Consider the following 16223-nt stretch of genomic DNA (forward strand, 5'->3'; position numbering starts at 1 on the left):
CAAATGACGAATCAATAACGAAAAGTAATTGGTTAAACGTTAAAAATGAAGAGTCAAAAGATAAAAGTAGAAAGTGAAAATAGTTAAGCAAAGTAAAGAATGAAATGTTCTGATTGAATAGAAAAAAATAAAATATAATGTATTCGCTAGACATCGGCTCTCGTCCTGAAGATAGGCATATGATGCCTGAAACGGTGGACGTATAAGTTAAAAGTAATTTGTTTTATTTTAACATTTTGTAAGAGTTAGAAGTGTCTTGTCCGCGATTGTGCCTAGTGATTGTGGTGCTCTTACGTTGCACGAAAAATTTATTTATTATAATGTATTCTAATTGAAAATACAGAAAAAATGTAAATGATAAGGAGTAGAGAGTTTACAGCGAACAATTAAGAGCGGGAAGTAATCAGTATAGAATAATGAGTGAGAATCTAGAAATGGAAAGTTAAGGGTTAATGGTGAAAAACTAAGCTATGAGTGAAAAGTAAACAGTGAAGTGATGATCATGAGATAAAAAAACAAGAAACGAAACGTTTAGAAAATAGTAAGAAGTGAAAAACGCATTCACAGTGAAGATTTTTTCTAATTTAATTATAGTCACTTCAAAGCTTCGTGAACATTCGTAATTTTTGCGGCAATCGGAACCCGAGTCTTGAGCGCGAGAGGCGTAAATTCTAACCGGAATTCTGTATCGGAATTAACTCCGAGTTTTTTATTTTTCACACTCAGCATTTACTCTTTACGAAGAAATCCAAATTTTCGAAGAACAGTAACAGTAATGCAATGGAGACGTGTGGTGTTTTGTTTTTAGACACAAGAAAATGGGTATTTTCAACAAAAAAGAATCCTTAATATCCATTTGCTTGGCAGAAATATCTATTTTCTGTCGTCTACATCAAGGTTAGTCACCTCACCTTGGTCTACATTATATATATTACATTATAAGAACTTTATTTCTTTAAAAATTTGTATCTTAAATATTCAAAATTGAACTTTGCTGAACTTTGAGTGAACTGAATGTTTTGTGAGTTCCATAATAAAAAAGTTAAAAAGAAAAATCTCTCCTTTACTCATACAATGCTAGTTCTTCATAACCGTTCAACTACAGTCATTAGCAAACTCCGTAACATAATTTTCTCGCCTCGACACTTTCAGACACTTTTTTCTATAGAGCCAACTTAACCGGGCGGCCGTGGTTTTTCCTAGCGTCCCAATCTATTTATCTTCATGTTATTTTCTGAAAAGAAATTTCGCTCGCAAATATCCCGCGGCTACGAAGTCAGCCATGACAGGCGATTCGACGACGGCCCACTGTGCATGTGTACGTACGAACGTACACGTTCACTTCTTCGCCAACCGACGGACGGTTATCCAATACCGACATAACTTTCCCAGTGAAAACACCCTGCGGGTGGCTTAAGATTGGAAAATGATGTTTATTCAATTCACGTTTACTGCAAGATAAAAGATATGTAATTACACTGACTGGGCGGCCAGAAACGGCAGACGCTGATGATCTCTGTGACCGACCGGTTAGCTTTTAGATAGGCAGGCAGGCAGGCAGCCACATTGAAGTCGCAGGACTTAGGCCCGCAAGATTGAGTTCGGCTTTCACGGTTCGCAGCAGTCCAATTTTCTCTGTGCTTCTCCTTCGTCCGATTCGGCCGCTAAAACCGTCTCAAGGGTAGTAGAAAACCCATCTGGTCACACCGAAGCCGGAGCAAAATTAAAGACCTATTTATCATCGTGGATTAAAATCTTATCCAATTTATCTTTTTTTCTCCGTTGAGAGCAAACGAAATTAAACGTGGCGAAGAACAATAAGGTTCTTTTTTTCCGGTAGGTTCTGACTTTGGGGAAGCATCAGTACTGCGGCTTTGAAGTTAAACAAATACGGTAAAGTGTAAGTGGCGTAGCCAGGGTAAACCCTTGCTAAGTATATGGTACCCAAAGCTTCTAATATTTATGTGGTTTTAATGTATTCCCAACCACTTTGATTCATTCGGGAAAACGCCACAAACAGTACGATACCTCTACCTAGGAATGCAGAGAGAAGCTCAAAAAATCCCTATTAGGAATGCATGTATTTACATTCATGATAGCAAACAGGAAGCAAAGCAAAGAGAAAAGCGCTGGTGGAAAAGCCACATATCCACTACAAAGAATTTCCGCACCCGATGGGACACCGCGCCAAAAGAAACATGTGGCAAGCTTTATACTTACATGTACGAGTACGAACGTTGTAGGTACATCGCGGCACGACAAGAGTATGAAAAAATATAGTTACTATACTGCAAACACATACAGCCACATACACGTGCGAACGCCGGGGTGATGCATATTATAGCGCCACCACCGCTGACAGTAAAGCCCACCCATGGCTAAGCATTAAATACATGCTGATTTTAGGGTTACCAGGTGTGCTACCGTTTAATTTATCCGAAGCCTCTGCAAAGCAATATAAATGAAGCGAATCGGCAGTCGTAGGCATCCATAGGCGGTTCGGTTAGCTTAGCGCTGCATGCAACAGCAGCAGCAGCAGCAGCATGGAGCGGCAATTAGAGTAACAGGCATTTGGAACACGTACACGTGGAACAAAATTATAAATTCCATCAATTTTATCCATGTTTTCCCGGTTCGCCGACAAGCCGACCGATAAGCGCACTCGAACAAAGAAACCAGTAGCAGCAAATTTTAATTGCCCGTCTATGTTCGACGACAGAATGTCGCTGACGGGGCACTAAAATTGGAGTCATCATAGTATAGTATTGAATAAATCAGTGTCGGTTTGCAATTTTTAAACAGCTATTGCTGTGACATATCAAATACTGATTTAGAACCAATAAACGGTTGAATTAGGATTTGTCAATTGAAATGTGATATTCCATTTGGTTGGTTTAGCGAGCTGTAGCTAATGGTAGCACGAATTGATTAGATTAATCAGTAGACCGGTCGATAAATGGAACCGGATCGCGGTTCCATTACAGTTCCATTTAGCCATTGATATTTGCAGTAAAAATATTTAGTGTGCTCGAAAGCTGCGCGGGTTTCGATTATTACTTTTTTGTACCAATGTATTGACTTTATATCGTCAATCTTGAAAGGGCATTCTGTCTAACGTACTTTTAAATTTCAGAGAAATAAACTCGTCATACCATACCAGTGTTATAATTTACTGCAAACAAATGAAAAAAATTACTGAAGCTTCCTGTAGAACACAAGCAACCGGTTTGAGCAGAGCATTTATGGAAAGCAATTATAATGTGATTTTACCCGATGACAACCCTCGGTTGCATGTTACTTAGATAAAAAAAAACCTGGAAAATCCTGTTACAAAAATATTCGGATTTCTATATTCTATATTATTCTGAGAGGTCCCAGAGTTTCAAGAACTTTTATATACGTACATAGTCGATGGATTTACTATTTACTAGTTTAATGATTGAATTCTATTCCTATGAACAGTATTAATCATAGGCTTCACAAACTTCATTGAATGCACGACAGCACAAGGCCCAAAGGCCCAAGGTTCGTCATACCTGTAGTTTGTGCGATGGGGGGGGAGGTTGCCACAGTAGGATACGATTCCGAAGCTTCCTTTGGAGAACATGAATGTCTATCTGTCTTAATAGAGACCTGTAACCGACATCTCCGCTCAGTAATACGTAAACAAAAAGCTTTTTCAGTAATTTTCTCCTGGTAGCTAAGAATGATAGATTTGCTGTATCGTTCCAGGGCAGAAGACGTAGAGCATCTTTTGAATGTCATTTGAGTTAACTTATTTTAGAAATATAAGGATAGGTTAAGTTATTTAGGCTAGAAAGACTGTAATTCCCTTTAAAATGAATTGTTTTAGTGTTAAGATTTTTAGTGTAAAATGTGAAATTGAAAACTATCGTTTGTATTTTTTTTTGTCATCAACGGCCTATATAGCCTCTTGATGCGCTGATGGCCGACCAATAAAAAAAAAAAAAAAAAAAAAAAAATCTTTTGAATGTCAACTTTCCTGTTGATATGCCCAGCATGATATGGTGTCCACACAACAACATTGTACTCCAGAATGCAGCGCACAAGAGCATACTATAGTGATGGTAAGTGCGAATATATCCTGGAATGCGTTGGTGTTTGTTTTCACAAATCTCCAAGTATTGCGCAGGTCTTAGCAGTGATCGTTGAGATGTGTTTGTTGAATTTGCTTTGGAATCAATAGTGACGCCCAAGTCTTTTATGGTCTGCACTCGGCTTATATGGTTCTGCCCGGTAGAGTATGCGATTTGTAGGAACTCATGTAGATGACTGAAGGATGCGACTAGGATATCACTTTGAAGAGTACAACAATTAAGTCTGGTTTCAACTTCGCGGAATATCTTTAGGTCGTTTAGGTAGCATGCATAAGCTTTGAGGCGCTTAAGAGGCGGCCCAGCTCGTTAACGAAAAGTATAAATTTCAAAGGCCCAAGATGGCTATCTTGGGGCACGCCAATTGTATCTCGAAATAATACGAATTAATACGTTTAATACTGACAAAAGCGGAGCATTCGGTAAGATAGGATTGGATCCACTTTGTCACCCAGTTTGGTAAGGCTATGCGCCTCAGTTTTTCTACTTGATCGAATGCCTTGCTGAAGCCAATGTATAATGCATCAACCTTTCTTCTCATATTTTTCAAAGAATATTACATTTTTATAAAATTTATAAAGGTTTTACGGTTACCAACAACTAGAACACATTTGGCACTAGGGCTAAAGGAGGGCGTCTGCTATATAATACTGTTAGGCAGATTCCTTATGTATGCTGTCGACTTCAAGCTTTACGTGGTTGTACGCTCGTCTACTATGCATAGAATTATAACAACACCTGAATGATTCTAAGTGTTCTATTTCTGAGTATGTTCTGAGTGTTCGCAAAATCGCTGGTCCTGGGTGTGCCCAATTTCACTGGTCTCTGATAATAGAGTAAAGCTTGCTTCAGCAAAAATAATTGCATGTATTTCAGTTATTTATAATTGAATTCAAGATCTTTTCTTACACAAATGTAGCATTTTCTTCATACTTTTAAGAAAACCCGATTTAATCCACCTAGGGGTGAAAGGAGCCTTTGTTATACCATCTTATATGTCATTTGATATGGGCATTTCCAGCTCAAATATTATTTTTGATTTGTATTTGAATTTGTAGTTTTCATAACACTGACAAAGTCAAATTCTATACGCATCACTTTGAACTTAATCCTTATATAAGGCCTTTTTCTTAGGCCCAGCCGTTCTTAAGTTATTCGGATGTGAAATCTAAAAATTATCTATTAGAGTCAACACATGCAAAGTATCCAAAAACCGTGTAATCGACCTTCACGGATTTGAACCAAATTTTGTCAGATTGTTCATTTTAGGTCAGAAAGCAAACATCCTAAATTTGGTACCGATTGATACCCCCCACGATTAGTGGTAGTACCTCCTTTTTAAAAGAAAAGACCCGTTTTGTCAAACCCTTTTATTGTTTACTTACAGATAAACATGGAAATCTCGACCAATATATGAAAAGATCCAATGTGCAAATGAGAGATTCTCTTTGCGCTTCCTCTCTTATGCTTATTACGGTGGCATAAATGCATTTCAACCTAATTTTTGTAAAGGATTAGCTTTCATGCAACCGTTTCATGCAAAATAGACGCATTCAAGTGCATTTATGCCGCCGTAATAAGCGTAAGAGAGGAGACGCAAAAAGAATCTCTCATTTGCACATTGAACCTTTTGAAATGTTGCTAGTCAAATATTAGGTTCAGAAAGAAACTATTTTCACATTCAAACTCCAATTCCAATCAAAAATAGTCGAGTAAAATGGCTTTTTTAGCGTTTTGAGCTGAAAATGATCATATAGAAATCGACACGTCTTCGGAACTTAATTGTTAACGCTGTACTAGTTATCATCCAAATGCATCCTAGCGATAAACAATCTTCAGAGTGTATTTTAACCTACTAAATAACTTTATAGAACATATGAAAGCAATAAAAACAGCGTGTAGAGAATTTTTGAGCAGAACTGATTTTAAAGTGGCTGTTTGCCTCGGAGTACAATGCTAGCCTAACAAGCCAGACGTCGTATGTTCGAATCTCGACTACAGAGTTAATAGGATCTTTGCCCTAGCCCCGTAATTTTCCTGTACTGTAATAACCGGCTGTGAAATCTGTCGATAAAGAAGGGTCAAGTTCTGAAGGACATTTACACCCATGGCTTTGCTTAACTTGATTTCAAAGTGGTTTCTTTAAACAAATCAATAAATTTCGCAACCAGTAAGAGATAGATAGTTACTATATGCAGCAAAGTTGCTTATTTTAGTGTGTTCCACAATTTTTGTGAAGACACTATTTTTTTGGATGCGTTTGGAAAACAAAAATTTGTGTCACCCTATTAGGGGGATTCACGGCCACCCTAAAAGTGTAAGAAAATATGCTATATTTTATTAATTGACTGCTCCAAAGAAACGCCCATTGAAAAATTACACATTTTTACTATATTGTTCTGTTTTTGAGGTTTGGTCCCATTAAAGGTTTGGTCATTAAAGTTCTTTTGAATAAATTTCAACAATCATTTTTAAATATCTTTTAACCAATAGAACCAATCCTTATGAAATTTGGCAGATACATTTGCAGTATTAAGATCTCTCGTTTAATACTAAAATAATTAAAACTAAATAAATTATCTTGGTTAAAATCACTATAAATTATTGTAAATTTTAACGTGTAACTTAAATTGCTCATAACTTTCAAACTAAAGGTCCAATCAAAAAACAATTCAATAGTGATCTATCCGGCTATATTACTTTTCAAATAAGACTAATAGCGCATATATCGGTTTGGCCATCTCTGAGAAACAGGCGATAATTATTGCCTCGTCGAAACACGTTTTTAAGCATAACTTTTAAACTACTTGTTTCTTTCCAATAAAACTTCCTAAAAATTTTTATGGTAGCAAGAGCTTTCATTTGGTACTAAGATCATTGAAATCGGTTGTGTGGTTCCGGAGAAAATCGTGTCCCGTAGTTTTCAAATTTTTGCTTATAACTCTTAAACGAAACGTCGGACCACAAAACAATTCAATAGTGATATACTAGGCAATAATACCTTTCAATTGAGACTAATAGCGCATAAATCGGTTCAGCTATATCCGAGAAACAGGCGATAGAAAATGAGCTGCACACACACATCCACACACACAGACATTGCTCAGTTCGTCGAACCCTATCAAATGGTATATGTGACTCTGCCCTCCGGGCCTTGGTTCTATTTCGTGTTTTTCGACCAATTTCTAAACCTTTGTTATATAGGATTACCTACGAATGGCCGAAACACAAATGGCCGAATCACGAATGGCCGAAACACAAATGGCCAAAATTCAACTGGCAAAATATATCTAATGGCCGAATCACAAAAGGCCGAAACACAAATTGCCGAATATCTTAATCGGTCAAAAATATTCACGGCCTTCAACCTGCAAAAACGTTGGGTACATGATGTTGGGATAATCCCTACTAGTCAGTAAACCTAGGAAAATGCATGCACCTAAATAGAAGTGGTTTCTGCAGGGGGCTGCCCTCCCGCAGTGGCCGGTGCTACCAACGGCGGGTCACCGGCGCGCATTCGCGGCCTGCGGCCGTCTCTCCCTGAATCGTCTAGGAAACATTTGTCACTAATACGGTAAATAGGTCTCGCACCTTAAAATGAACGAAGTTCATTTGCGCTTAGGGGAACAAAGAACTATCAATCATTTATACTCTATAGTAGATAGTTCTGTTGCTTATTTTGTTTTTTTGTTTGATTAAAGTTATTGGTTAGCTACTTGCCAATTCTTGTTTTTATTAAATAGTTATTTAGGCATTCCGAAAAAATTCGGCCATTCGTGATTCGGCCTTCTGTGACTGTTGTTGAAATTCGGCCATTTTGATTTCGGCCATTCGGTACCAGCCCGTTATATACTATAACAAAGGTAAAAATACGGATAAAATTATTTGACACGGTTTCGAAGGAATTCTCGAACTTTTCCTGTAATATGGCTCATTAGGCGGCGCACACTTTCTTTTATACTTTTACCGTTTTGGCTATCTTATCCAACCAGGTCTTCATCTGATTGATGTCTTTGACTTTTCCCTTTGCCTTGAGTCTCCTCTTCATGATTGCTCAGTATTTCTCAATAGGGCGGAACTGGGAGCAATTGGGTGGGTTAAGGTCTTTCGAAACAAACTGGACCCCTTTCTCTGCATACCATTCTTGAACGACTTTGCTGTAACGGCAGCTTGCCAAATCTGGCCAAAACATCACGGGATGGTGGTGGGATCGAATGAACGGCAAAACTCGTTTTTGGAGACACTCCTTTTGGTACATTTTCGACGTCATTGTCTTATTGGTAATGAAAACTTTCGTTTTTCTGCCACAGCTGCAAATGCCTTCCCAAATCATAAATTTTTGTGCAAATTTGTCGAAAAAAACAAATTTAAATTTGCTTGGAACCCTCCGAGCTGTCGCCAAGTAAATTGTTGACCTGGCAATTGCCCGAAGTCAGCCTTGACATAGGTTTCATCGTCCATCATTAACACAGTAGCTTGATACGTCTTGATTCCTTCTCGGAGACGAATTCTCTTCACGGTACTATGGGCAGCACCGAATTTTCTGGCCAAATCACGGTCCGATAGATTGGAATTTCTCTTAATGGTCTTCAAAATCTTAAAAATAACCTAAAAATAAAAATAAGAAAACTTATCCAATTTAATTCTACTATGTGTATTTTATTCAATGACAGATAGGGGAACTGTGGGTAAAATGAACAGGGGAGGTAAAATGAACAGGTAGCCAAATTCCCAGTAAACCGATTAAAATCTGTACCAGATCAATAGGTATCTTCTCCTAGAAGTATTTCAAGCTGTTTGAGACAATATGTGGAGATCATAAGTTTTCTAATGTGAAAAAAATTGAAAAAGTAAAAAATATTTGTTGAAATCTGTCGCCGATGGTAATTTCCACTAATAGTATATAAGCTTTTTTGGCGAAACAAATTAAATTTCGACTGTTGGTATCATTTAGTGTTGTTTGCTTATCACTGTCCTGCGGATCTGTCGAAAATTCCAAGTATTTTTATCAACTGTTTGTTTATAATAAACACTAGAAAATAATTCGTGTTTTGGGGGCAAAATGAACACTTCACTATGGGGGCAAAATGAACAATGTGTATAATGATGTTTTATTTTCAATATATCAGCAGCCAGGATCTAATTACAATTCAATCAATAAAAATGATCGAGTCTCTCGAAAAATGACAGAAAATGACCGATGAAGCGAGTTGAAAGTCAAACATCATATGAACGTGGCGAAGATACATTATGTTAACTTTGTGGAGTCCAATTTTAATTTTAGCAGCCTTGTTGAATATCTACAGCTTATGTAGAACAATGATAAGGTAAAATAATGTTTAATTTATCCAAACTGCATGTTAACTTTAGTTTTCTATGACATGTTCATTTTGCCCTTACTGCATGTTCATTTTACCCACACGAAAAAAATCAGGCTCGAATGTGACACTTTCGAAAATAAGGAATTTTTCATGACAAATCGTCCTTTTTCAAACATCTTTATATTTTACTACGTGGAATATGAATCCAGCTTTCAATTCATGTAGTGCGCTCAGCATTTGGTTGGTTCCTGGGGAAGCAAATGGCGACATTGCTAAGGGTGTTCATTTTCCCCCCAGTTCCCCTACGTATTTCGCCTACGACTTGCAGGCTTCCTCAGTGTCTGTTTTCGAAAACAGACACTGAGGAAGCCTGCAAGTCGTAGGCGAAATACGTATCTGTCATTGAATAAAATACACATAGTAGAATTAAATTGGATAAGTTTTCTTATTTTTATTTTTAGGTTTCGTATTCTACTAAGACGCTCCAAAAACTTCATTCAAAATCTTACCACGCAGTTTCTGGTCGACAGCTCGCCTCCGATGATTAGCTTGTGGCTTCCGAATCCTCGTCAATGTTACCGTTTGATAACGCGAGAAACGGCAATTTCTGGGCAATTTCAGGTGTTTAGCTAGCCTAGATGCAGACCACAATGGATTTTCCAAATAACTGTGCACAATTTTTTCACTTATTTCGGCTTCCATATTGTTTATTTACAAGATACAGTCGTTTTGTGGAATGTCAAAAATACATAGGCGAAGCTAACAAAATTTCCGACACGTGGGCGCCAAGAGCTTCCAAATCCGTCCACCAAGAGCGCTACAATATGAGCAAAAATTTGTTCCAATTCTAAATGAAGCAAGCTTTAATATGAATCAAAGACCTAGGAGTACTTTGAGACATACTACTCCCTTTCAGGAATCATTATTCCCATATCATTGCACAGGCGCATTTATTCAAGAATTACCACACCGATCCAACTTGTTTGCATTGTTCTTTTCCTTTCTTCGTTTCATGTTGAAGGTTTTCACATGCTATTTGAAACCCATACGCAGTTGTTAACCGCCCACTTAGCTTTAGCTCTTCAAAGGATGTGTTTAATGGCAATGTCTGGTGCATTTACTACAACTCCTACTGCCGCCCTAGAAGCTATTTTCAATATTAAACCTCTACACTTCCACCTGAAGCAAGAGGCACTAATATGTGGTTATCGACTACACGCGATTGGCCTTTGGCAGTCTGTGGACGGTTCCACTGGTCATACTCGATTGTGGTCGCAAATTGTTGCTGAGGACAAGTTTGCCCTTGCTCCTAGCGATGTAACGCTCATGCGTACTTTGCCGTATAGGACTTTCTCAAGTGACTTTCCTCCTAGAGAGGAGTGGATGTAAGGCTACATGGAAAGGAAAATTTCCAACTATGTGGTCTGTTATACCGATGGTTCCTTGTACGAAGGTCGCGCGGGTGCTGGTGTTTACTGCCGTGAGCTGGAATTGGAAGAATCCTATTCGTTGGGTAGTTACTGCACCGTTTTTCAAGCTGAAATCTTTGCAATTATGTGCGGAGCTCAGTTTGCACATCAGAAAGAATTGATAGGCAAGATTGTCTACCTATGTTCTGACAATCAAGCCGCTATAAAAGCTCTTTGTGCGGGTAATTCTAAATCTAAAACAGTCATCGCCTGCCACACCCAATTAGAAGAACTAAGCATTCTAAATGTGATTCAGCGAGCTGAATCATTCATTGTAATTTATGTGAATGCGACTACGGTACACCATATCACGTAATTTGCAACTGTCCTACAGTAGCACAATTGCGTCATAGGATCTTTGGATCCTACGTCTTAAATGAATCGGATTTAGGAAACTAAAATTACGAGACATTTTGATGTTTCTTACCGAAAGCGCTATTGAGCTATAAACTCTTATTTATCAAGAGTATACCCCCCGGGGGTGTACTATTGATAAGTTAACTACCAAGGATTGCAGTATCCCCTCGGTGGTACAAAAATCTCTCGGTATGTATGTGTTTGTGTTTGTCCAAATTCCTCATCCACCCCTTCCTTTTCCTCCTGTTTTCCTTCCCGTCCTCATCAGATAAATGATGACACGGGCAAGATGGGCAAGGCACAAATCATCCACATGATTGTGAGGAACGTGCTGCTCGAGCCAAAGATGCTGATACCTGATACCCAATAGCTTTAGGGCACGATGCTGACCTGACAAGCCAGTCGTCGTATGTTCGAATCTCGGCTTGGTGGTGTTGCTATGGAGTCAGTAGGATCGTTGCATTAGCCTCGTAATTGTCCTGTACTCTAATAACCGGCTGCGAAGTCTGTCGATAAAGAATGGTCAAGTTCTTAAGGACGTTGGGTATAGACTATGCTTTTTATACGCAATTGTTTAATCACTCTAGATCGAAGCTAATCAAGCAAGGTTCCTACGCTACGTATTAAGAATAGTGCTCGTCACAAAGTGGCCATTTCACCAAGGTGACATTATTTGTCACTAGCCAGATGAATAAATAAAAAAATAAACGAATAATCTAATAGAAAAAAACTGGAAGGTGATTAATAAAGAACATGTTGGTGACCACAAAATGATTCACCAATTGGCAGTTTTCTTCAAATCCTAAAATCTTCAGACTACTTTGATAATGAGGTTATCGTTAAATCAACATGTATACCACATAGGTAAGAAATGGGCGTCATTGAAATACCAATGAAAAGTACCAATGGACTTAGATTACTACCATGGGGAACCCTGGAACAGGGAGTGAAATATTTAGAGTGAACACTAAAAATATTCGCTGTATATGCTCTCATACACATATTCATACACTTTACATCACGTACGAACATATTGGCCGAAATGTTGGCGAAAGAGGTTTACGAATTGTGGAAACATAGACTATCAACTTACTCCGCTCAGTTAAACTTGTAATTGCGATAATCTATCTGATAGTATAAGAGCCTTATTCGGTCTGTAACAAAAACACCAGCCCACCGTGGCGGTAACTAGTAAACGAACTGTAGTTTCAGCGATTCGGCGCCAGGTATAACTCAATGTTGTGCGCAAGTTTGGTTCAGTAAAATATTTGATTAAGTCGGACTAACAAACTGAAAACGCACGGAGATAAAGTTCATCAAAATATAGAGTAGAACTTAAATTAAAGATATTTCAGGGGACAGTCAGCACTACAGGACTTTCATACAAAAAGTTACAAATATTGCCCCTGTGAGCCGATGTAGCCAAATAAGGATAAATGAGAATTTAATCTGTCAGTTCTCTACTGTATTATCCTGATTAGTTCAGTAACCGCTCTGAAAGGTAAGCAACTGAACAAAATTTTCGTTAACATTTTCTTAATACACACATTCTATTAAAGGTAAATTTTGGCATAATAGCACCAACACCATCTCGCCAGAGCGTCCGCTTCCTAACGGATCATTCAATGCCACCCCTCAATTCAGATTTGCAAATAGGACCAAAAACACCATTTCCAGCAGCCGAAACTCATTTGCATTGGGCTGTTGCGCATGGTGTTCCTTTCGCTGGTGTTGGTATACCATTCGGTAAGAAAAAATACGCAAATTTAGCCCATGTTATGCCGGAAGGCCAAGAATAAAAACTGGCCTAATAAGGGAAGTGAAATTGAATAGCCACCGAGGAGGAACGATTGGTTATGGGTAAGGCGTTTTATGCAAATAAGTAGATAAACATTGCAAACTTTCGCAAGCAAAGTTTACATTCCTTTATTATTACCCAAGACTCACGTACTGTTTTGCTGTCACTAGCAGTTAGTTCCGTAAGCTCTGTAACATACTTTTCCTTCTTGTCTCGGAGAAAGTTTGTCATTCATTTAGTGCAAGTGAACCCGGAAGGCCACACCTCATAACATCCCGAACACGCAATCCCACTTTAGCTAATCAACTTATGGGAAACCTAGACTGTCTCCGAATCATAAAAAAACACCCAGATGTGGAATAAGTTTGCCCAAACTTTGATTACTTTCCGAGAATGGCCAAAGTTTATTGCTTTTTCCTGCAACAAATATTTTTCTCTGGCTGGCAACCCCACGCCACAATATATTAGCTACAGAATCAACAGCGAATGCAGACTCACACATACCTATACCTATGGAAAAAGAGAAACAAAACTCGTATGACCATGCAATGGGACCCACCTGCGGTGTACATGGACGATCCCGAAGCCGTTGTATCTGGACGCCGCGCCGAGCTGCCACGGGAGTTGTTGTTGGTGTTGAACTGGAGCATTTTGATCGGATGCGTCGCGGGATTGATAGTGGGTGCCATTCAGCACAGTCCTGGCATATGTGAATGCAGCCTGACAAAAGTGAATTTATGTGTGGATGTGTATGCGTGTGATTAGTTCCAAACTGCTGGAACCGAAATGCCACTTCCTGCGCCTAGCGGTTAACCTCCCGTAGCGAAACTGCTGCTGTATGCTTACTGATAACCACCAAGCGCAAATTTATTTAAATCACACCTTGGCTTTCCACGTTTTACCACCCGTTGATGTGGTCGGACGTAATTTATGCGACCGTTAGATTTTCATTCAACACCGGATTGGGAACACACCTCTAATAAAATATAACGAGAATTACCACCGTGGGATCAACTTTAACACTCACTGAAAGGCATCGGAATCACTTAAAGAATTTTATGCTGAACTTTGTTGCTCCGTCTGAACCGGGCGATTACGTGCAGCTCCTGTAGAACTTTATAACAAACTTTAGCTTTCCGCAAAAGATGCAAAAGACTCACCACGCGCGCCGAGTGGCGAACAAAGCTGCCAACGAACTGTGCTTTATAATATACTCCCTCACCTGGCAACGTTCCGCCAAATCCAGACAAACTGTGGCTGTTTCACTTCACTTGTCGTCTACTATAACTGTAGATATCTGGGTTGAACCCCGACGACGCCGAAGACGACACCAACTGGACCTATTGTTCCGCGAGGGATACGACAGAATCGAACCACAAAAACGCAAACGAGAGCGTGGTACTCAACGGTTACAAAAGGCGACAAGGAATCTGCGTACATACAATATTCATGCACCTTTTCTCGGCAAAGGACACGAACGTCGACTGGCTGGCTGGCTGGCAGTTTGGTTCCGGTCCCCGAAATCACAATACGCTTGCTGTAGGCTGCCTGTATAACTGGCTCTGGCTGTATATACGCGCCGTGCCACGGAGTAACAGCCAGCATACCATGTATACACATACATAAACGCAAGCAACAAAAAAAGGCTCGAGGAACGTGCAACGTGCTTCCAACCAACAACGACGACGACGATGATGACGACGACGACGACGACGACAACGACAACGTCGCCGACGAACCCAAGAGAGAGAGTTTATCTATCCTTTCACACTCGGTACATTATCGAGGCGTGGAGCCCAGTGAGCACACTGTGGCGCTCGAAAGTGAAATCGGTGGGCAAAACTGTCCACCGGTTTGGGGCGTAACAGGTGCCAAGCAAATTATTGCAAATTCTATGTGTAGAAACCCTTGGCATATAAACTCTTATAAAAATATTTATAGAATAATTAGTACAAGAATTTATGAACCAGCGTGTATCAAATGTGAAATATAGCTGATTTGATGTCAGTTTGTTAGTTAATTATCATTTTTATAACAATGTGTTGTTTCTACGTGAATAAAATCTAAGCATTTTCAGAGATTTCGCTACAACTAATAACAAAGTACAAAGCGTCACCATCAAGAGTAAAATGATGGAGGCGCATAGTCTTTTACAAGAATTTTCCGTTCGTAACACAAGAAACTTTTTTAATACTCTGTCTGATAAGGGTTTATTTATAACTTTGTAAATTTGGGATAGTATAATGTACAATTCAAACAGTTTTAAACTTTATTGATCGAACCCAAGCCTCTGAGGTTGTCACGTTCAACCTACTCACATGGCGTAACTTAACTTATGAATCTACTTATTGCGAAAAAAATATCCACAACAAACTGTCCATTTTCTGCGGCCAATCGGCCGAATGTGCAACGTACACGAAAACAAAGCACGCCAGAGGGACACTCCGAGCGGGCGGAGAAAGAGAGCACACCGAAACTCAAGTCGACGCATGCGTTCTCCCCGTCTGGCCCAAATACTACACATCTCATCAGCATCAACAAAGCAGCGAACGGCAAATCCACTAGTGTATCCTTTATCAACTCGTGCACGGCAACTCCGTACAACAACGCTCTAGCTCTAGCCCGCACCTCACGCCGCCGTCCATATACCGATAAAGTGCTGAGTGGGTGGATGCCTGTGCCGTGCCCGTGCTTGCTCCAGGTTGGAGTGAGTATGATCCAAACTGAACCCGTAAGCAAACAGCTTAGGATGGCACAAGAGGGCTGTGACCCAAGAAAATATCCCTTTTATGTGTCTTTTGAGGGAAATCAGAATAGTGCTCAACCCACAGCCACAGCACACACCTGATGCCAACCGCACACACGTTGCTTTCGATTAGCGTCAATCGCCATTAAGCCTGTGCTCCTGGAGCACACACACCCTATCATTGCTGCCTGGAACAACCGAAAGAACCGAATCGTACCAACGAGCCCGGAAGACAGACAGACGAATTCTTTATTGTTGAATAACAACACACCAGGCACGCTACTCTAACTGTACTACTGCCACTGTTGCTGCTGCTGTTGCTGAGAGATACAAAACTGCACACGGAGGTAGAAATTTCAAACGGAATCCGAGCCAAGGCGTGTAGCATAAATTCCGATGGATATCAACAGGATATGC

The 16223-nt window shown here is 39.6% G+C and overlaps 1 protein-coding gene across 1 annotated transcript in view; it reads right to left on the bottom strand.

Moving 5' to 3' along the window:
* The window catches only part of LOC128736488 (band 7 protein AGAP004871), a 179899-nt gene extending 166150 nt beyond the window's left edge, over positions 1-13749 (bottom strand). The window contains exons 1-2 of the mRNA XM_053830973.1: positions 13620-13749; positions 13565-13570 (exon numbers count right to left, since the gene is read on the bottom strand). Of these exons, the coding sequence (XP_053686948.1) occupies positions 13565-13570; positions 13620-13749 (136 nt within the window). The remainder of the gene's footprint in view (positions 1-13564; positions 13571-13619) is intronic.
* Between the last annotated feature and the right edge of the window lie 2474 nt (positions 13750-16223).

This window comes from Sabethes cyaneus, chromosome 2 (genome assembly GCF_943734655.1).
Source record: "Sabethes cyaneus chromosome 2, idSabCyanKW18_F2, whole genome shotgun sequence".
NCBI classification, from domain to species: Eukaryota; Metazoa; Arthropoda; class Insecta; order Diptera; family Culicidae; genus Sabethes; species Sabethes cyaneus.